Raw genomic sequence first — 22,419 nt, 5'->3', positions numbered from 1 at the left:
AGATAGCGGTTTTGTAGAGCGTTGTTTTTGCCGTTGAGGGCGACGAAACATTACAGGTAGGTATGAGCGACAAAGAACGCTTTACGAAGCTGAAATCTTCTAAAACGTTTCTAGGTCGAAGGATATTTCCTGCCGGCTACTGTAATTATTTACCTATGTTGATTACCACTGAGAGGGGCAATAGTACAAAGAGATGTCGCTAGTTGCTACGTAGTGGGATGGTAGTCGTAGTGGGTCTGCGCGTGTTGTGGTCACGGTAGTAATCAGTAGTAATCTAATCTCGGTCGGCGAAAGAAACCGCGTAGTCAAGTGAACGCTGCGATTTGTACTAATAAACTTTAATAAATGGCTAAAATAAACGAAGATCTTACTAGGGAACGTGAGAGATGCAGCTTCAACATCAAAGAGCTGACCATTCTGATGGACGGTGGTCCACAAAAGACGAGAGAAAGGAGAGAACGCGGTAAGTGGGAATCATTTTAGGATTTTTAATTTTTACTATTATTATTGATGCTGTGCTGTGTGAACCTCAAGATGTTTATCTGTGTTAGAAGTCAGTGGTGTCAACAACTTATTTTGAGGTTGTCTGCTCTGACTCCGCGGCAATTTAAAAGTAACTTTCCATTAACTTTCTGTTTTATTTATATTGGGGCTGTCCTAAAAGGTTTTTTCATGTTTAAAAATTTAAAATAACCGCTATAAATATTGTCGCCAAATCGTTGAAAGGTGGATATTATTTTGTAAAGCTTATTTATATTCATCAAAATTGGTTTAGTAAGTGGAATTTATTATTTTACACATCGATTATTTTGAGAAAGTAGGTATTTAAGTATTACTTACCTTAAGTATAATTTTATTTTGCCTACTTAAGTTTTAACCAACCTAAGGTTAAATATACAGTCTAACTTTAACACCGCACTTAGCCAGCGTGGTGGACTCTGGCCAAACAACTCATTCTGAGAGGAGACCCGTGCTCAGTAGTGAGCCTGTGATGAGTGATGACACATTAAAAAACATCAATTAATTTAATTACTGTTTTACGAATTCTTTAAGTATCGCAAGTAATATTATTTTTTACACTAGGTAAGACATACAGACAGACAAGCAAAAATAAAAAAATAATGTTCTGTTTGGTGTATCGTTAATAATGCTTCCTCCGATTGAAAATTTGAAAATAAGTAGGTACCTATATTAGGCGACAGCACAGAAGATATAATAGTACTGTTAAGATTATTCGTTTATTATCATTACAAAACTGGTTTTTATTCCTATTGGTAGAGGTACGTTCCTACGTAATACCTACGATGATATTCAAAACGGAAGCTAAGATCACACAGGTCAAAGAACTTGCCGACCTACCAACCTACCAACAATGAAAAATTCATGAACATTCATATCTATATTCTGTACTATTTATTACCAGCATGTACGCGACAGGTCGAGATGGCAATCGGGGTGGGGACGCCCCGCACACTCGCATATCCCCCGAGCTAACCCGGTGCGGGCGAGCGCGGGTGACGTGCGTGTGCGGGGGGCGTCCCCCCGCTTCATGCCCCGATTGTCATCTCGACCTGACGCTTACTATACCTATACCATGTAGCAAGTAGCTCGAAACTTGAATTAAGTAGGTACCTAGAGTTCTGCCCATTATGTAATATCACTAATAATATTATTAATATGTTAAATGTATTATGTATAATAAATAGTATTAAATAGAAAAGGTTTTTGATATAATTACTTTAACATACTTTATTTGCTTATTAAATTAATTTACAAGTAAGTACAATGAACTGCCGCCATTTTATAATATTTGCGCACAATATAACTAAACGAGGAAGTCAAAGGTGCGATATGCGTGTCCGGGATCGAACCACTGAGCTCCCGAATACAATGCCGAAGTCTTAACCACTTATACAAGTTAGCCCTTGACTGCAATCTCACCTGATAGTAAGTGACGATGCAGTCTAAGGTGGGAGCGGGCTAACCTGGAAGGCTTTGGTTTCTACACGGCATCGTACCGGAACGCTAAATCGCTTGGCGGCACGGCTTTGCCGGTAGTATGGTAAGCAGCCACGGCCGAGGCATCCCACCAGACCAGACCAGAGAAATTATAAAATTCCAAATGACTGCCAGGAATCGAACCCGGGACCTCCCACTAATAAGACCACAGCGCTTACCACTGCGCCAGGGAGGTCATCAAACTATCTAGGCTAATCTACTATCTACTAACTACTACTATCTACTAACTAGGCTATCGCCGCTTCAACCTACCTACCTAACCTTATAATTTTTTTTTTTTTCAGAGGATATAATGATTAGCAAACGAAAATCATATGAGGGTATCCCGGAAGAGTATCTGAGCTATAAGGAAAAATATGAGCAAGCTGTTAAAAAGTCAGTTATTGTATTTGGCCTGGTGCGACGACTGCAGGAGGAGGGCAAAACCACTATCCACAATTACAGGTAATAACTGGGCTATGAACAAATCTAAATATAAATATAAATAAAATATAAACCTATGTCCAGCAGTGGACCGATATGTAGTCTGTGGTGGTGTTATGGCACGCACATAAAAATCTTATCTTATACTTGAATTAAGTATGGAAGTAGGTACTTTCAATTATTTAGTAGTTACGTCATAGCAGGACGCACGAGCGAAGCGAGGTCGTAATTTTTGACAATAATTTCCTCTTTTGTTAAAGGAACGTGTTGTGAAATCTCTTCCGTGCATACGATGTGTACAGCGGATTCCCGCTGGCTTTGCATTACATCCATACGTATAAAAAATCTCATATTTTGTCTACGTATTTAGTAGGTACTTTTATTAGGTAGTAAGCTACGTCATAGCATTAGCACGCGTGAGCGAAGCGAGCTCGTAATTTTTAATGGGAATTTCTTCTTTTGTTAAAGGGACGTGTTGGCAAATCTCCTCCGTGCATCCGATGTGTCCACCGGGTTTCCGCTGGCGTTGCATTACATCATGTTCATGCCAGCAATTATCAACCAGGGCACGGAGGAGCAGCAAGCGCAGTGGCTGCCGAGGGCGTGGGCCTGTAACATCATCGGCAGCTATGCTCAAGTATGTACCAAAGACAAGCGCTTCGGGCTATATAATATCTTCATATTTATCGATATATACAGAAAATAGTATCGTGACAGACAACGCAAAACCTAAATCCATGCGAAGTCACGGAATACAGGCTTCTCTATATACAGGGTGCAATTAGTATGCTAGCGAAATATACTATCTAAAATTCTAAACACAATCGAAGACCAGTAATTTTTTTACAAATAAATCTAAATCCAAGCGCGAAGTCGCAAGCAATTAGCTATAAATTATAAATTGGCCTCAGGCCTGGTCTGGTGTTAAGTTTCAGCCTAGATTTGCTCACTTTCACATAGACTACATGCACAGCAATGGACGACGAAAATGACAACGTCCAGACTCCTATTCCACTGCCAATAAAAAAAATACAAAATCTCCCTTTCATTTCTGACCATATAAATTTTTTCACTTTTCCAGACAGAGTTGGGTCACGGCACATTTATCCGCGGCTTGGAGACGACTGCAACTTACGACCCAACCAGCAAGGAGTTCGTGCTCAACAGCCCTACGCTCACTTCTTACAAGTGGTGGGGAGGCGGATGTAAGTCTTATATTTTATCACCAACGTGTAAATGGTATTGCAGATGGGCACACCCCAGGCATAATTGTCAGTCCGAGCGAATATGCTGGCCCGCAGGTTTGCCCGATGTACAGATGCTGTGAAAGTCACGCTGTTCAAAGAATACTGTACATCCTTATACTCGGCAAGCTTGTGGTTTCATTACTTACAATGCGCTACGAGTCCAATATAATAATGCGTTCAGGATTTCGTTGCGGCAACCTCAGTTCTGTAGTGCATTATACTATGTTTACTAAGGCGCGGACAGATGGCTTTGACGCAATCTGGCGCAAGAAAACACCTTCACTAATAATTGTCCAGAGTCCGAGGAAGCAGCAACAGAATCTGTTTACATACTTAATGAATTTTCAGTGGGCCAAACAGCGAACTATACCATTGTAGTGGCACAACTGTACACCAAAGGGGAATGCCACGGAATCCACTCGTTCATAGTTCAAGTTCGAGATGAAGAAAGCCATATGCCTCTCCCTGGTATTAAGATTGGTGACATTGGCTCCAAGTTCGCTCTGAACGGAATAAACAACGGGTTTTTAGGATTCGATCACTACAGGATACCCCGGAATCAGATGCTGATGAAACACTCTCAGGTTTTAGAGGTACGATATTCTTAAAGAAATAGATACCTATCTTATACATTGTGGTACCATGGAGCTGGAATGGCTCGCAGCGTACCGGGATAGTCCCTCCACTAGGTGAACCGATGACATCAACACCCACGGCACGTGGAAGTCCTTACACGAGAACTAAGTATGTCCTGCAGTGGAATTAGGTTAACGACGACTGCACTTCTATTTCAACTCGTGCAAGGTTATTTTATTCGTCAACAATTTTGCGCTTCATTAAGAAATCTGCAGTGGTATCAGAACCAGAAGTGGCAGTTATCATTCAAACCATATCTGATATCAGTTTCAACTTTCAACACGGCGTCGTCGTACCGAAATACTAGATCATAATTCCTAAGAGCAATGATCTCTGTCCTAGTAAGTAGGACAAAAAGTGGTTAGCTACTTTATTCATTCGTCTTTTTTCAGGATGGCACATACGTAAAATCACGTAATAGCAAACTGAACTATGGCGCTATGGTGTTCGTCAGAGTGGTCATAGCTTTTGACATGGTGAATTATTTGAGTAAAGCGGTCACAATAGCCGTAAGATATTCTGCGGTTCGCAGACAATGCCAGAGAAAAGCTGGGTGAGTTTTAATTAAAGCTAAGAAAATATCACTTTTTCTAAAAGACTAGAACTGAAAGTCTAATCTGTCGAATCTTAGAGAGTTATGCCAATAAGCTAACTAAATTACCTACTAAACATTAGCTAGGTACCAACTATTGTTCTTCAACAAATGCAAGGAAAGCCGTACCGCCAAGCAATTTCGTGTACAATGTCCCGTGGTAAGTAGGTATGTAAAATAAGTATGTATAATTCTATTGAAATTTCAATCAATCAACCAATCAGCCTGTTTGCGTCCACTGCTGGACATAGGCCTTCCCAAGAGCGCGCCACCACACACGATCCTCTGCCTTCCTCATCCACCCACTTCTTGCTACCTTCTTAAGTTCGTTAGTCCAGCGGGATGGAGATCATCCCACCCTGCGCTTGCCGATACGCGATCTCGACTCCAGAACACGTCTGCCCCAGTGGCCATCGGTTCTGCGGCAGACGTGGCCTGCCCACTGCCACTTCAGCTGGCTAATTCGTTGAGCTATGTCAGTCACTTTGGTTCTCCGACGGATTTCCGTTACGGAAAGTTCTGTGAAATATTCGTACCTTTCACAGTTAGCGCATTTCTAAATTTGATTGCATTGGCAAGTACTCGTATCAGCAGGGCGCTGCCATTCTTAATTTGTTTGTAATTTCTTTTACTTGGATTTAGCAAATACTAAGACGAAGATGAAAGAGTATTAATAATCTTCTCTTTGTTTTATTCCAGTGAATCAGAAAGCCAAATCCTAGATTATCTAACTCAGCAACACAAGCTGTTCCCTGCTTTAGCTGCTTGTTACGCGATGAAGATAACTGCGAGCAAGCTGTGGGACACCTTCAATACTGTGAACGAAGAACTGCTCGCTGGGAATTTACAGAGGCTACCCGAGGTAAAAAGTAGTTAAAGATTCGAAAAGTTTTTTTTAGAAAATGCACAAGACAAACGGCCAAGAAGTAAAATTATTACACAATCACATTTAAAGAACTAATTGGTCAGAAATAGGGGATTCTTAGCGGAACTTTGGATCACCTTAGTGTTCTTTTCTTTCAAATAGCAATTTGTATAGCGTAGTGTTTTTTGCCCACAGTTTTTGATAAAGAAATAAAGTGTGCAAATGAATTTCATGGAAGAAGTTCTAGGATGAAATGGAACAGGCAGCAGAACCCACACAGATGATACACACTTCTCTCTCCACACAATCACACTCATTCATAAATCATACCCACACACACACACACAGCGTAACGCACACTCAAATTCTACTTACATAGCAACTTTTTCCAGATAGATAGCTAATAGCAATGACTTATAATAAGTCATTGGCTAATAGCATAAAAGACTCGGACATAGTCTTTGCACTTGTTTAGGATTATTTTTTAGAAGTTGTGGAGCAGAGTGCTCGATTACGATATTAACGATTGGATATTAGTCTTCAGCATCAATAGAACCACTATTGGCGTTTGTTAAATATACTCTTACCATTTTGTTTTTCCAGATCCATGCCCTGGCCTGCTGTCTGAAAGCCATAAGCACGTCAGATACAGCAAACTTCATAGAGACATGTAGGCTGGCGTGTGGCGGCCACGGGTACATGCACTCCTCTAACCTGCCTGCCACGTATGGTAACGCTGTAGCTGCGAGCACCTACGAGGGAGACAATACTGTGCTGTTACTTCAGACTGCCAGGTTCGTCTAAACACTTACCACCTTCTTGGCTTTCGGAGGGTAATGTTTAAAAAATACCCGACCCCATGGAGCGGATTAGGTTCGTTTTTTAAAATAGAGATAGCGAGCAAGGGAGCAGGCGGGTCACCTGATGTTAAGTGATTAACGCCGCACATGACAAATGTTCAGCAACTGCCGATGCGTTACCGGCCTTTTAGGAATTTATTGGTTCGCCCCTTGAATAACCCCATGTTGTAATCTAGTGGGAACACCGCCGATGGGAGTTTTTACACACAAATCCTATCACTGGCCACTCTTAGTGCCAATTTGGAGTCACCAAACGGTACAGGTACATACCTGTTTTGGTTCGTAGGGAGAATCCTCTGAACCAACCTCTTGAAAGGATCTTGGATGTTCTGAAGGTCGCACGCTCGGTAAAAACCAGTGCCCCAAATCTGATCACTTTGGATCCGGTTCTACTGATGTCGTATAGCAATGGACTCAACCTGGCCATGGCCAGGCATGAAAGTTGTATAGTTTTTCAATATTTTCATGTATTAGTGGCTCGACCAATCCATCTTTTAGGTTACTTACTTCAATAATGATTGAAGTAAGTAACCTAAAAGATGAAACTTGTTCGATTATAAATAATATCTGTCCCGGCTGTACTCACGTGTTTAGTCGACGTTAGTCCGACTAGTTTCGAACACGCCACGGTTTTGACTCAAACCGTGGCGCGTGCGCGAACTGACTCCCTTGAAAAGGGACCCCGGATGGGTTCGAAACTAGTCGGGCTAACGTCGACTAAACACGTGAGTACAGCCGGGACAGATACTATTTATAATGGAAATCACTCACGGTAGTTTAAACGTTAAAATTATTCGATTATGTTTCGAATTTGGTAATTCATATCCTAAATAGTTAAATACTTGTTTAACCAATTTTTCAATTCGTTCAGGTTCTTAGCAAAAACGTGGCAAGAAATAGAGAATGACAGCGTAAAATTAACGCCAACAGTGGAATACTTGAGAACTGCTAAACTTAAGGGTTATTCTCATAAATGGGTGAACTCGGTCGAAAACATCGTTTATGGATTCCAAGTGGTTTGTATGAGGTTTGTTTTTTGCACAATTTCATTCTATTATTGTATTGTAGGAAACGGGTACGGTACATACACCTACCATGGTGATATTTATCTGCCGATATTTCGACTCAGTTGCATGAGTCGTGGTCACTGCGCGACGGGACTCTTATTTTATTATGCCACGGTACTTCCACATGCCACGGTCTTTCGCCGCCTGAATCCAGCGGCTCCCTGCGACTCGTCTGATGTCGTCCGTCCACCTAGTGCCCCGTATTCCAACACTGCGTCTTCCGGTGCGAGGTCACTCTTCCAGCACCTTGGGACCCCAACGTCTATCGGTTGTACGAACCATGTGCCCTGCTTGCCACTTCAGCTTCGCAACCCGTTGAGTTATGTCGGTTACTGTAGTTACGGATAAAAAATTATAGACGATCCTGACGCCAAATTCTGATATGGAGGAATTTTGTGGAATTCTTGGAAACCAAATAACCTTTCAAATGCGAGATGAGGCAAGTTCAATAACAACTGTCATTTAATTGCAGGAAAATTGCCACATGCGTACAAAGCATGCAAAAGAGGGTTGCCTCCGGTATGACATTCGAAGATGCATGGAACTTATCGTCTGTCCAGTTAGTCGCTGCTGCGGAGGTAAACAACTTCAGGATATTTCAGTTTCGATTAATTTTGCTTATTTTGTCGTTTGCTATAATTATATCCGTAATAATCCAAGAAAAAATTAGTTTTTTTCATTTTTGAAAATTGAAGCTTCTAAGAGCCCGTTAACAACTTGTCGGCTGCCGGATTTAAATCGGATGCTCCAGTGGCAGAACATTTTATATGAACCTATACACACTTGTCTGGAACCGATTTTATGTCAGCGTCGACAAGAAATCATATAAAACGCGTTCCGCTACTGGAACATCCGATTAAAATCCGGGACCGACAGCCGACAAGTGGAACAAGCTGTAAAGAATTGAAGACTGTGATTTTGAAATTCCAAGCTTTGCTGGCTTTTCCAAAATCATACTAAAATTGTAATCTTCTTTAAATGATTGATTGACGGACTTTCACTAACAAGCAGGATCTCCCACGGTAAAAACAGTTTTTAGTGAATCCGGGCAACATTTTTGGTCAGTTTTGAAACCGTAATTTTCCTTTTCTAGGCACATTGTAGAGTAATAATACTGTCTACGTTCAGCAGTGAAATCAAAGAAATGACGAAAACAACATCACCAGGGCTAAAACAAGTATTAAATCAAGTCGTGGAATTGTATTCAGTGTACTGGGCATTGGAGAAACTCAGCGATTTACTACAGGTAAGCAAGACTTATAGACGTGTGCTGCGGTGCGGTAGGGTGCGATGCGGTACGGTGCACTGCGGTGCGGTGCCGTGCGATGCGGTGTGGTGCAATGCGGTGCGGTGTGGTGTGCTGCGGTGGGGTGCGCTGCGGGGTGCTGCGGTGTGGTGCGGTGCAGTAGGTTGCGGTGTGATGCGGCGCGCAGCGCTGCGGTACAGTGCAGTGTGATGTGGTGCGGTGCGCTGCGGTGTCGTGCGCTACAGTGCGGTGCGGTAGAGTAGGTACCTACCCACTAAAACAAAAATGCTTACTGAGATATATACAGATACAGAATCAGTACCAATGTCTAATTTTTTTTTCAGTACACGACAATAAATCAAGAAGACGTAGATAGTTTGCGTGTGCGGTATGAAGAGTTACTGACGCAGCTGCGGCCGAGCGCTGTGGGTTTGGTTGATGCGTTTGATCTCAAAGATGAGGTGAGCGTTTGAGAAGCTTTTTTTTGGAATTCCGTATCTCCAGAGATAAAAAGGAACCCTTATAGGATCACTTTTTGTCTGTCTGTCTGTCAAGATCCGCCAATGGAATCAAAACCTATATAGGGCACTGACCTAAAATCCTCAAATTTGGCAGGTAGGTAACACTGTCTTGTAACACAAGGAATTAATGCGATCAATATTTAAATATATAAAACGAAAAGGTGACTGACTGACTGACTGACTACTCTATCAACGCACAGCTCAAACCACTAGATGGATCAGGCTGAAATTTGGCATGCAGATAGCTATTATAACGTATGCATCCGTTAAGAAAGGATTTTTCAAAATTCAACTCCTAAGGGGGTGAAATAGCGGTTTGAAATTTGTATAGTCCACGCGGATGAAGTCGCGAGCATAAGCTAGTATTATATAAAACGAAAAGGTGACTGACTGACTGACTACTCTATCAACGCACAGCTCAAACCACTAGACGGATAAGGCTGAAATTTGGCATGCAGATAGCTATTATAACGTATGCATCCGTTAAGAAAGGATTTTTCAAAATTCAACCCCTAAGGGGGTGAAATAGCGGCTTGAAATTTGTGTAGTCCACGCGGACGACGTCGCGAGCATAAGCTAGTTAAAAATAATAAGGAAAAGCTAACTGACTGACTGACTGACTGATCTAACAACGCACAGCTCAAACCACTGAGGACGGATCGGGCTGAGCTATTATGACGTAGGCATCCGCTAAAAACGTATTTTTGAAAATTCAACCCCTAGGGCATCGAAGCGAGACCAATAATTAATCTATGCCCTAGGGGTAAAATAGGAATCTGAAACCTGTGTAGTCCGCGAAGACGAAGTCGCGGTCATCAACTAGTATACTTATACTAGTTGTTTGTTTAGATGCTACAGTCGACGCTGGGTTCCTATGACGGTCGGGCCTACGAGAGGCTGATGGAAGAAGCTCTCAAGAGTCCCCTCAACGCTGAGCCAGTCAACCACACCTTCCACAAGTATCTGAAGCCCTTCCTGCGGGGGAAACTGTGATATAAGATTAAGATAGCTTATAAATACAATACAAAATGTAAAGCTATTGTAGGTAGACATAAGGTATAATTAAATAAATACTTAGTGTAATAAAAAAACTAAATCAATCAATTGTTTAATTCGAATATAAAATTGTTTCGTATGTCTCGTAAAAAAGCTGTCATAGCCTAGTGGTCCGCCTCCTAGACGGAGGTCGGAAGATCGATCCCAGGCACGCACCTCTAACTTTTCAAGTAATTAAATGTCACTTGATTTAACGGTGAAGGAAAACATCGTGAGCAAAACCTGCATGCATGAGAGTTCTCCATGATGTTCTTTAAGAAGTCTGCCAATCCGCACTAGGCCAGCGGGGTGGACTATGGCCAAATCGTTCTCATATTGAGAGCAGACCCGTGCTCTGTAGTGAGCCGGCTATGGGTTGATCATGTCTCGTACACACCAATTAATAATTGCGTGTTTAGTGATTATGAAACTTATTGTCAATATCTTAGTATGCATCTTTATAGGAAAGTATATCGTGGAAAAAGATTCGAAGTTAGTTATAAGTTAGCAGAACGGAACGGGTTGCAATTTGCAAAACTGAAATGGCAATGTTGGAGGTTCAAAAACCGACCGGAAAGTGCTGCATTGGCAGCTGGTGGATATAGTCCATAGGTGGACAGACGACATCAAACGAGTAGCAGGGAGCCGCTGGATTTGGGCGGACCGCCGCTTGTGGAAGTCCCTACAACATACCTAGGTATGTCTATTAGTTGACGATTATTATGATGGTTAATTTTGGCTGTAAACGAGATGCACAGCACAGTCAGACAAGCGAATTTTTATACAGGGTGTAACCAGAACGCTAGCAAAAACGAAGACACTGTGATAGTAGGTACTGATATTGTGATACCACAAAAAAAATCCAATATTTTTTAAAAGTTCACGATATATTGCAAATAAAACATCTGATTGACGCTAGAGGTCAACGAACGTTGCGTAAGTAGGCCAATCGGAGTCAATGCCGTGTGGTGGTGGTGCATTGACCCCAGTTTTGCACGCTATACATTGCGGGTTTGAAAAATACTAAATCACTAAAACTACAAAATGAGCCAAAAGTAATTGGTATTGGATTGTGTTTAGATAGTATAACTATAACGCTAAGTTTTTGCTAGCGTTCTGATTGCACCCTGTATTACAATGTGAATAATTATTTAACAATAAAATTCATAATGAAGTAATAATTAATTAACTTACATCGGTTTGTCATGTAAGAAAGGTTAAATAAACATGCAACCTATTTAATATGACTTTATTATTCGTGTCGTTTACAAGTATTTTCAATAATGAGTGCAAAAATTAATGAGGATTTGATAAAAGAAAGAAAAAATTGCACTTTCGATGTGCGAGAGTTGATACACGTTATTGATGGTGGTGAAGAAAATACTTTACAGAGAAAGCAAGTCGGTAAGTGGTTTTTTTTCTTTGCGTCGTCATCTTTCTGATCTTTTAATTCAATTAAAGGCGGGTATTGTGATGATTCCAAACTAATTATTTTAAGCTTATGTTGTGGTTTCCTCACAGGAAAGTTTCCTGGAATCCTGGAAACGCACATGACAAGATACTTTGTACTTATTCTAGAAAATCAAAGAGATTTCACAGAATTTTTCTAAAATTTAAATCCACGCAATGGCCGGTTTAGATAATAGTTTTTTATAAATAAGTACTTATAGGTAGGTACTTATATGTGTAGGTATTTGGTTGCAGAAAATTTTGTTTTAAACACAAAAGAACTGTGGGATGATGTACCTGAAGAATATTTGAGCCACAAGAAGAGATATGAAAACGCAATAAAAAAAGCCTCGTTTATTTTACATTGGTTCCGTGAGTTCAATAGAAACAACAATGAAAACTCCGATCTTAGAGCGTAAGTCAGACATTTAAGAAAAAAACCGAAAACCATGAATTTGTGGTTACATCACAAAAAAAATTGTTCATCTATAATTCTATACTAAGTAATATTATAATGAGGTAAAGTTTGTAAGTTTGTTAGTAGGAAGTAATCTCTGGAACTACCTACTGAACCGATTTTGAAAATTCTTTCATCAGTAGAGAGCTACATTGTCCCCGAGTGACATTGGCTTTATTCTATTTTCAAAAAAATAGAGATATCTGCGAAAATTGTAATAAGCTACCCTTGCGATGCCGGGGTGGGTCGCTGGTGAACAAATAAAATTAGTTTACTTAAATTACATGAAGATGACGCTGTCCATCATTAACTTGCAGTGTTGGTGTTGCACATGAAAATGTTATACGTTGCACGATGGTACGAAACCATTCGTGTGTGAGTCCAACTCGCACTTGACCGATTTTTTTTCTCTACAGCCCCTCGAAAATTTACTCGATTCAGGAGGGAATTTTCCGCAATGTCAACCCGCTCCTCATACATATCGGGCTGTTTTGGACTCCCCTCAAGAATCAGGCCTCCGCAGAGCAACAGGCCGAGTGGTTGAGGCCTGACTCCAAAATGATTGGCACATATGCCCAGGTACTTAAACATAAAAGCCTTCAAAGACATGTAACCCCCCCCCCCCCCCCCCCCCCCCCCCTTCTACCGAGTTCCTCGCTCACCATTTTACTATCGAATCGTGAGACATCATGATCTGCACGGGATATAGTCGAAATCCCACGGACTCGTAAGCGATTTGCTTCCTCGCTTCTAATACGCACTGCTGGAATATGGAATGCCCTTCCAGCTTTCGTTTTTCCCGCTAGCTATAATATCGAGCATATGCTATCTCTGTTTATCAAAAGAGACTTTGACAGAGTGGGGATTTATTAGTTACTAGCTGAAGCCCGCGACTTCGTTCGCGTGGATTTAGTTTTTTAAAAATCCCGTGGGAACTCCTTGATTTTTCGGGATAAAAAGTAGCCTATGTCACTCTCCAGGTCTTTGACTATACCCATGCAAAAAATCACGTCACTCCGTTGTTCCGTTGCGACGTGATTGAAGGAGAAACCAACAAACAAACACACTTTCGCATTTATAATAAGGGTACTGATCAACTCAGTGGGATAGATCGAGCATTTATCTATATCCGCCTGATGAATGATGATGATGATTCTTTATACAATTGTGTAATACCATTGTAGACAGAGCTGGGCCATGGGTCATATCTAAAAGGCATTGAAACGACAGCCACGTTCGACCAGGAAACAGATGAGTTTATACTGAACAGTCCTCAGATAAGTTCTTATAAATGGTGGCCTGGCGGTTGTAAGTACAATTTGTTATTTAAGTAATCACTTCGCATTAATTTATGCTCAACTAGCTGACCCGCCCCGGCTTCGGTTTGGTGGAATTTTCAAAAATCGTAAGATTGGTACATACGTATTTATTTTTGTAACCGAAAACCCAAATATTAATTTTCATGGAAATAACTTGAAAAATTACGGACTTTCATACAAACCTTCATCCCCTATTTGACCCCCTTGGTAGTAGAATTTTCAAAAATCGTGAAAAAAGCCTGAATATCAATTTTCATCGATGTAACTTTAAAAATGATAGACTTTCATACAAACTTCCATCCCCTATTTACTCCCCTTAGAGGTAGAATTTCGAAAAATTATTTCTTAGTGGCTACCTACTCTTTACAAAGAACACACCCAAATGTCATGTCTCTAGAACCAGCGGTTTAGGTTGTGCGTTGATATAATTATATAGGTACCTAAGTCAGTCAGTCAATCAGGACTTTGAATTTTATATATATAAAATTATATCAATGAGACTATTATACATATCCTCGCAATAGCTTGAAATTATTCATTACATATTTTTCAGTGGGCAAAACTGCGAACTCCTGCCTGGTGATGGCCCAGCTGTATATAAGCGGAACGTGTCATGGTTTACATTTATTCCTGGTACAGATTAGGGATTATGACACTCACAAACCTTTGCCCGGGATCACGGTGGGTGAAATTGGACCAAAAATGGGCTTTAACACTGCAGATAATGGATTCCTCGGTTTTGACAATTACCGAATACCCAGGACGAATTTGTTGATGAGAAATGTGCAAGTTTTAAGAGTAAGCAGACGTTGTTATCCCATACTAGCTTATGCTCGCGACTTCGTCCGCGTGGACTACACAAATTTCAAACCCCTATTTCACCCCCTTAGGGCTCGAATTTTCAAAAATCTTTTCTTAGCGGATGCCTACGTCATAAAAGCTATCTGCATGCCAAATTTCAGCCCGATCCGTCCAGTAGTTTGAGCTGTGCGTTGATAGATCAGTCAGTCAGTCACCTTTTCCTTTTATATATTTAGACTTCTGAGGGTTGCAAAACATATATTTTGTACTGCAAGATAGGGTACTTGATAACATATTGACAGAAAATTTACCAAGGTAAATCTATGAGTAAGTACATATAAAAGGAAAAGCTGACCGACTGATTAATCTATCAACGCACAGCTGAAACTACTGGACGCGGATCCGACTGTTTGGCATGCAGATACCTAGCTATTGACATAGACATCCGCTAAGAAAAGATTTTTGAAAATTCAACCCCTAACGGCGATTACGCACTGCACTTCCGTCATCCGAGTTCTATCGGTCATCCGTGAGAATACCAGCGATTATCTACGACATATGTCATAAGCTCCTACACAAAACATAACGGAACGTGTTTTCACGAACTCGGATCGGATGAGTGCGTAACCGCCGTAAAGGGGTAAAAATGGGGTAAAATAGGGGTATGTAATTTGTGTAGTCCACGCGTACGAAGTCGTGGGCGTAAGCTGCTAGGTAATATTTTAATTTCAGGACGGCACATACGTGAAACCGAAGCACTCCAAGCTCACATATGAGTCAATGGTGTTAACACGAGTGACGCTTATAACGGACCTGGGGTTCCAGTTGTCCAGAGCAGTCACCATTGCAGTCCGCTACTCCGCTGTTAGACATCAGTCTCAGATAAAATCCAAGTAGGTATCATCATCATCATCACGATCAACCTATCGCCGGTTCACTACAGAGGACGGGTCTCCTCTCAGAGTGAGAAGGGGTTTGGAAATAGTTTACCACGCTGGCCATGTGCGGATTGGTAGACTTCACACACCTCACACTCGACTCCTTCACCGTTAAAGCAAGTGATATTTAATTACTTAAAACGCACATAACTCCGAAAAGTTATAGGTGCGTGCCCGGGATCGAACCCCCGACCTCCGATTAGAAGGCGGACGTCCTAACCACTAGGCTATCACAACTTTTTACAGTACAGTAGCCGGCAAGAAATATTGTACATCGACCTTATAGAACATTGTTAAACAGACTCAAAGACAGAGACAACGCTCTACGAAACCGCTGTCTCTTTCTAAAAGTTGATGTACAATATTTCCTGCTGGGTACTGTACTGTAACAGCCGTTTCACACGGCGTCCAGTTTTTTGCAGGATCCCGTTTGATGGAGAATGTGTTCGTTTGAACGCTAGCATACAAACACATTCGCCATCAAAGTTCAAACGGGATCCTGCATAAAACGGGATTCCTGCAAAAAACTGGACGCCATGTGAAAGGGCTGTTACAGTACAGTACTCAGTAGGAAATATTTTATTTTTCAGTGAGGCCGAATGCCAAATACTGGACTTTGTGACTCAACAACACAAGCTATTCATATCCATCGCGTCGAGCCATGCGCTCCGGGTGATCGGACTGTGGATGTGGAACACACACAAGAAAGTCACCGCTCAAATCCATCAGGGAAACATGGATGAACTTCCTGAGGCAAGTTTGGTTACCTACATACGTTTTGCTGAAAATTGTAAAGAAAGTAGAAATCAATACTAACGGTCATCGATATAAATGACAAGATATGGTCAAGCGAACAAAATTTTTCACGGTTTAGAAACCAAATAAACTAGCGCCACCTCTTAGATACTAATGAACTACCCACTTGAAATCCAGACGTCACTTGTGGTTGCATTGGTGCATAATTAACATTTACGCACCAATGAGTCGGTGCCATTTTTAACCGACTTCAAAAAAAGGAGGAGGTTCTCAATTCGACTGTATGTTTTTTTTTTGTTTGATCAATAACCCTGTCCATACGAAGTAATATTATATAAGTAAGTCAAACGGTAGAAAAACTTAAAATCATATAATTTTATAAGAACAGTAATATTTTTTTAGATAAAATTACTAACTTACCTAATTTTTAATATATGGTGTTGATTGTTTTTGTTCATTTTCATCATTATTATAATTTGCTAGATGATGCCCGTTATTTCGTCCGCGTGGATAAATCCTAAAGGTTTCTGAAAATCACTTGGGAACTCTTTGATTTTCCCCGGGATAAAATGTAGCCCATGTCACTCTCCATGCAAAAAATCGCGTTGGTCGTTATTGAAGGACAAACTAACAAACAAACACATTTATAATATGGGTAGGTTTCATGAATATGAAATTTTTACCAGCTCCACGCCCTTGCCTGCTGTCTGAAAGCCATCTGCAGTCGGGATGCCGTTAGTCTAGTGGAGCAGTGCAGGCTAGCTTGCGGTGGGAACGGCTATCTGATGTCGTCCAACCTGCCCCAGATATATGCCAACACCACAGCTGCTATCATTTACGAGGGAGAGTATACGGTGCTGCTATTGCAGACTGCTAGGTAACTAACTGTTCTTGTATAGTTATCTTGTCCTCAAACCTGAGGAAGAGTGTATGGTGCTGTTTTTTTTTAATTTATAGACTAGCGCTTGGCTGCAATCAGACCAGATGCAGCCTAAGATAGAGGGCGCTTGCCTAGAAAATGCCTATTCACTTTTTTTGACTTGAAGTTATCCATATTAAATTTGGAGGGGAAAACTGATGCCGGAAGGGCGTTCCATATCATTGCTGTTTGTATTAGAAACGAGGAGGCAAATCGCTTCGGACGTGTTCGTAGAATTTCGACTGCTGTACGTACGAGTGCAGACCTTAGCGATGCTTTGCGGTACGATAGTAGGCACCTAGAAAGTTGAAGAAGGAACCAGATCAAAAAGTTCTTGGGCACATTCTCCTAAATACATCTGTAGAATACCGATAGCAGTACTAGCATCTTTAAATATCATTTCAGTCAAATAGTTTTTTTTAATATTTGAGTATATTTATTTTAGGTATTTGATAAAGTCTTGGAAAAGTGCAACGGAACATAAGCCTTTGCCACCCAATGTCGCTTATTTAGCCGATTTTATTGAGAGGAGATATGGACAGTGGAAAAATTCACCGGAAGGAATCATTGATGGATTCAAAGCTGTTGCTGCTGGGTAAGAACTAAGAACTATTAATTACATGCGTCATATTATTATTAGCTGTAGCTTCGGCCATAACAATGTAAGAGAACCATACGATACGATTCACTTTGCCAGCTCCTAATTCTTTTGCAACTACATACTATGTATACTGTAGGTACAATATAATACAAAATTCTCATTTCCGAGATTAGTTTTGGAAGGAAGGATTGAGGGCAAAAGGGCTCCAGGTCGCCAAAGACGCAAATGGTTGGACGATATAAGGGGGTGGACAGGGCTTAGTTACCCAAAGTTGAAAGAGTCGGCTTTAAATAGAGAAGCTTTTCGCATGATGACCTCCAAACTTCGTTTTGAAGAAGGCACTCGATGATGATGATGACAATATGATAGTACCAGCTTTTGTTGGATTTAAACCTTGATATTATGCATTTTAGAACTTTATTCAGCGCACCTACTTCACTGTCCAACTCCAAAACAAACCTAATTTGAATTATTACTTTCCAGTAAGGTAATTTATAATAAGTACTTTCTAATTATTCAGGAAAACGAAAACAGCCTACGATACTCTTCAACGTTATTTGAGAAACGGCAGAGAACTTGAGGAAGCCTGGAACTTGACGTCTGTGCAGTTAATTATTGCTAGCGAGGTATTATTAAATAGCCATTGATGTCAAATTTTATTGAAGTTGACATCAATGGCGCCCTTAGGGTGTGGCAAGCAGGGCAACCGCCCGAGGCCTGGCTCTTGCAGGGGTATAGCTCCCTCGTGCTGCAACACCTTTAGAAAAGTCACGAGGCCGTATTATAGAATAAGAGCCTCACAAAGATCTAGCGCCCAGAGCCTCCACAATGGCTAAAGACTAAAGAGGCCACCCTTGGTTGACCCCGCCTAGTAGGAAAATGCTAAGTCGAAGCAGAAGATGCAGCATGCACTACACTCACTTTGTCTCTTCTTTTTCTTTCTTGTGGTCAAACACTTGGAGCATCATTTTACCCTATATTTTTTGTTCCAGGCTTACGCTCGTTCACTCTTATGCGATGTATTTTGGAGAGAAACCAAACAATTGTCCACAACTGTATCTATTAACTTAGCTACGGTGTTAGAACAGCTGGCTGAGCTGTATTTGGTTTATTGGGCGTTGGAGAAACATGGCGATTTATTATTGGTGAGTGTTTTAGAATCTATGTCCAGCAGTGGACGTCTATCGGTTGATGATGATGATGATGGTGAGTGTTTTAGGGAGTCATCATCATCATCAGCAACCGACAGACGTTTTAGGGAGTATAGCAGTTTAATATTTTTGGAATTTTAATCGTTGAGGGCTGAATAAAATGTCTTAATTTCGAAAATATTTTTCAAAGCTATTGTCCGAATAGTTCGAGCTATAAGGACTTGGCTCGAAGATCCGACACACGTTGCAGATACACACGATGCAGTAAGACGTATAGGGTCCCAAGATGGCATTAGTAAGTAGGAATGTTCTAGGCAAGCGTGCTCCAACCTACACCTCATCATTGCTTTTTTTTATTAAAAGTTAGCCCTTGACTGCAATTTCACCTGGTGGTAAGTGACGATGCAGTCTAAGATAGAAGCGGACTAGGGAAGGAGTATGGCAGTTTTTAATAAACCCATGCCCCTTTGGTTGGTTTCTACACGGCATAGTAACGGAATGCTTGGCGGCACGTCTTTGCCGGTAGGGTGGTAACTAGCGACGGCCGATGCCTTCCGACAGGAATCGAACCCGAGACCTCCCACTAATAAGAATACAGCGCCAGGGAGGGCGCCAGCTCAGTTTCTCAGGCATGATTAATATCAAGTGCAAACCTATCTATATATATAAAAGGAAAAGGTTACTGACTGACTGACTGACTGACTGACTGACTGATCTATCAACGCACAGCTCAAACTACTGGACGGATCGGGCTGAAATTTGGCATGCAGATAGGTATTATGACGTAGGCATCCGCTAAGAAAGGATTTATGAAAATTCAACTCCTAAGGGGGTGAAATAGGGGTTTGAAATTTTGTAGTCCACGCGGACAAAGTCGCGAGCATAAGCTAGTCTCACAATATAAAAAGAAGGGCTGGAAGCCGCTGCAGTCTGGATACAAGCGATTCAAGACTGTGTTTTGTAGAGATCATTACAAGTGATCTTTGGCCAGTAAAAATAACTACTTACTTCGACGTTTCAAAGGAGATGGACAAAAATTGTATGGACATGTGCTCAGAATATACAGAGATGATAATACATACATATGCCATTTAATAAATGTATAGAAATAATATATGTGCCATTTAATAGTAAAAATCTTCTATTTTAAGAAAAAAAAAGTCGCATTTGCAGTCGTGGCATTAAGTTTGTCATATAGGCATAGTTCAGGTAATCAGTTTGAAACGTCGAAGTTCCGAATACTAAAAAGCACCTTTTTCAATATCTGAGGCAAAACCAACCAAGCCAAGTAACCTTACCAAATAGGTATTTAGTAAGTACCTACGCGTACTTTAAATTAAAGTTGGTTTCAGTATTCAACAATATCGAGGAACAATATAAACACACTTCAGGAGCGCTACGAGGAGCTGCTCGCGTTGATCAGGCCCAATGCAGTCGGACTTGTGGATGCTTTCGATATTAGAGATGAGGTAATAATGCAACTAAGTTTAATTTAGCAGGGTTTTATAGGTCAATATGGTCTTGGACTGTAGTAATAAAATGATTGTGAATGATGATTTTTTGTATAGCGGTAAAGTATAATAATTAAAAAAAATATCATGATTTTTAATTATTTTAATTTAATTAATTATATATTATTAATTATTATATATTTTGTTGACGTTAAAATAATTAATTATGTAAAACACACGTGTAGAAACAAAATAATTGTTTTCCTTTGTAGTGGTTTTGGGAGTCGGTTTTTGTCTGAATAGGTACCTACTTAGGTAATTATAGTGCATACTGCATTGTACAAAGACTGATTGCAATTTTTGAAATATCCTGGTTCATTTATTTATCTAAATACATGTTAATGATAAGATTTATTAATGCCTGATATAAAATTATCGTCTTCGTAATATTATGGATTGATCCTTGTTACTTAGCATTTTAGTGTTATAATATTAGTGGCGGCCGGCCAAGTACGAGTCAGACTCGCGCACCGAGGGTTCCGTACTACAGTCGACATTTTGCACGATAAACCAAAAAATATTATGCATAAAAATAAATAAAAATCTGTTTTAGAATTTTGGGGTAAAGGCCTTTCATATGATACCCCACTTGGTACAGTTATCTTACTTTGAAAATTAAAAATATAAATTATTTATTTATGAACACATTTTAATTTTTTTGTGATGTAACCACAAATTCACGGTTTTTAGATTTTTAGAATGTACAAGTAAAGCCCTTTCGTATGATACCCCACTTGGCATAGTAATCTTACTTTGAAAGTTGAAAATAGCAATATTTGTTCATGAACACATTTTAATTTTTTTCTTGTGATGTAACCACAAATTCACGGATTTTAGATTTTCCTCCTTATGTCTGCTATAAGACCTATCTACCTGCCAAATTTCATGATTCTAGGTCAACGGGAAGTTCCCTGTAGGTTTCTTGACAGACCGACAGACAGACAACGAAGTGATTCTATAAGAAAAAAGTTATAAGCATTCAAATATTTCTGATTAGACAGAGATAGTGATATAGCATTTTGACGTCACACCTTACTAATGCCATAGTAGCTTCGTGCGGTTTCATACAAATTTTCGTTTTGCGAGAAAGGGATAGAAGACTCTCCCACTCCAAAATTAAAATGCCTGTAACTTTGTAAATCTTTGTTGGATTTTAATAGTTTTTTCAGCGTACGTCATTATTTTTATCCTAGTTTATAATAAAGTAATAATATTTATCAAATTCAAAAGTAGGAAATACCCAATTGTTACAGATTTTATGTTCAACGTTAGGAGCCTATGACGGCAGAGTGTACGAGAGAATGATGGAGGAAGCCGCCAAGAGTCCGCTCAATGCTGAAGTCGTCAACGATAGCTTCCACAAATATATGCGGCCTGTGTTAATGAAAAATAAACTGTAATTACTATGTTATAAATAATTTACTAGAGCCTCAATAGCTCAACCGGTAAAGGAGTGGACTGAAAACCGAAAGGTCGACGGTTCAAACCCCGCCCGTTGCACTATTGTCGTACCTACTCCTAGCACAAGCTTGACGCTTAGTTGGAGAGGAAAGGGGAGTATTAGTCATTTAACATGGCTAATATTCTTTTAAAAGAAAAAAAAGAAAAAAATATTTGAATAATGTAATAAACTGGTATTTATATAACTGAGTTATCATTTTTATGGTTCCGTATCTTTAGAGAAAAAAGGAACCTTTATAGGATCACTTTGTTGACTGTCTGTCGGTCTGTTAAGACCCATCAAGGGAACCAAAACTTATAGGCTACTTCCCGTTGACCTAGAATCATGTAGCAGTGTCTTATACCATAAGGAAAAGGAAAAATTCGAAAGCCAAAAATTTGTGATCAGATACTTAACAGCCAAATCAGTTCAGTCAATGTGGCGTGAATAAGTAATAATAACAAACACGTTATTTGTTATACTACCTAAACACAATCCAATACCAATAACCATTTGCCTCGTTTTGTAGTTTTAGTGTTTTAATATTTTTTAAACCCGCAATGTT

General features: G+C 40.2%; 2 protein-coding genes across 3 annotated transcripts; both read left to right on the top strand.

The window, feature by feature from the left end:
- Window positions 1-272: 272 nt before the first annotated feature.
- LOC117993227 (acyl-coenzyme A oxidase 1-like) lies at window positions 273-10,521 on the top strand. Its single transcript, XM_034980982.2, has 13 exons — window positions 273-463; window positions 2,304-2,463; window positions 2,911-3,079; window positions 3,524-3,647; window positions 4,038-4,282; window positions 4,718-4,878; window positions 5,617-5,779; window positions 6,386-6,576; window positions 7,514-7,669; window positions 8,182-8,287; window positions 8,803-8,955; window positions 9,300-9,416; window positions 10,326-10,521. The coding sequence occupies exons 1-13, from the start codon at window positions 346-348 to the stop codon at window positions 10,467-10,469; spliced, it is 2,007 nt and encodes a 668-aa protein (XP_034836873.1). The 5' UTR covers window positions 273-345; the 3' UTR covers window positions 10,470-10,521.
- Window positions 10,522-11,724: 1,203 nt separating this feature from the next.
- LOC117993258 (acyl-coenzyme A oxidase 1-like) lies at window positions 11,725-21,971 on the top strand. 2 transcript variants are annotated; one of them, XM_069507160.1, is made up of 14 exons: window positions 11,725-11,915; window positions 12,216-12,375; window positions 12,834-12,996; window positions 13,602-13,725; window positions 14,290-14,534; window positions 15,270-15,430; window positions 16,066-16,228; window positions 16,918-17,108; window positions 17,596-17,745; window positions 18,272-18,377; window positions 18,744-18,896; window positions 20,255-20,371; window positions 21,667-21,832; window positions 21,886-21,920. In XM_069507160.1, exons 1-13 carry the CDS (start codon window positions 11,795-11,797, stop codon window positions 21,811-21,813), a joined length of 2,001 nt encoding a protein of 666 aa, XP_069363261.1. In that variant the 5' UTR covers window positions 11,725-11,794; the 3' UTR covers window positions 21,814-21,832; window positions 21,886-21,920. The 2 variants fall into 2 exon arrangements, with proteins under 2 accessions (XP_069363261.1, XP_034836907.1); XM_034981016.2 differs by having other exon boundaries at window positions 21,667-21,971.
- The last annotated feature ends 448 nt before the right edge of the window (window positions 21,972-22,419 follow it).

The sequence above is a fragment of the Maniola hyperantus genome, chromosome 2, assembly GCF_902806685.2.
Source record: "Maniola hyperantus chromosome 2, iAphHyp1.2, whole genome shotgun sequence".
Classification (NCBI taxonomy): Eukaryota; Metazoa; Arthropoda; class Insecta; order Lepidoptera; family Nymphalidae; genus Maniola; species Maniola hyperantus.
The sequence above is the reverse complement of the archived record's forward strand: the minus strand, read 5'-3'. Positions and strand labels throughout refer to the sequence as shown.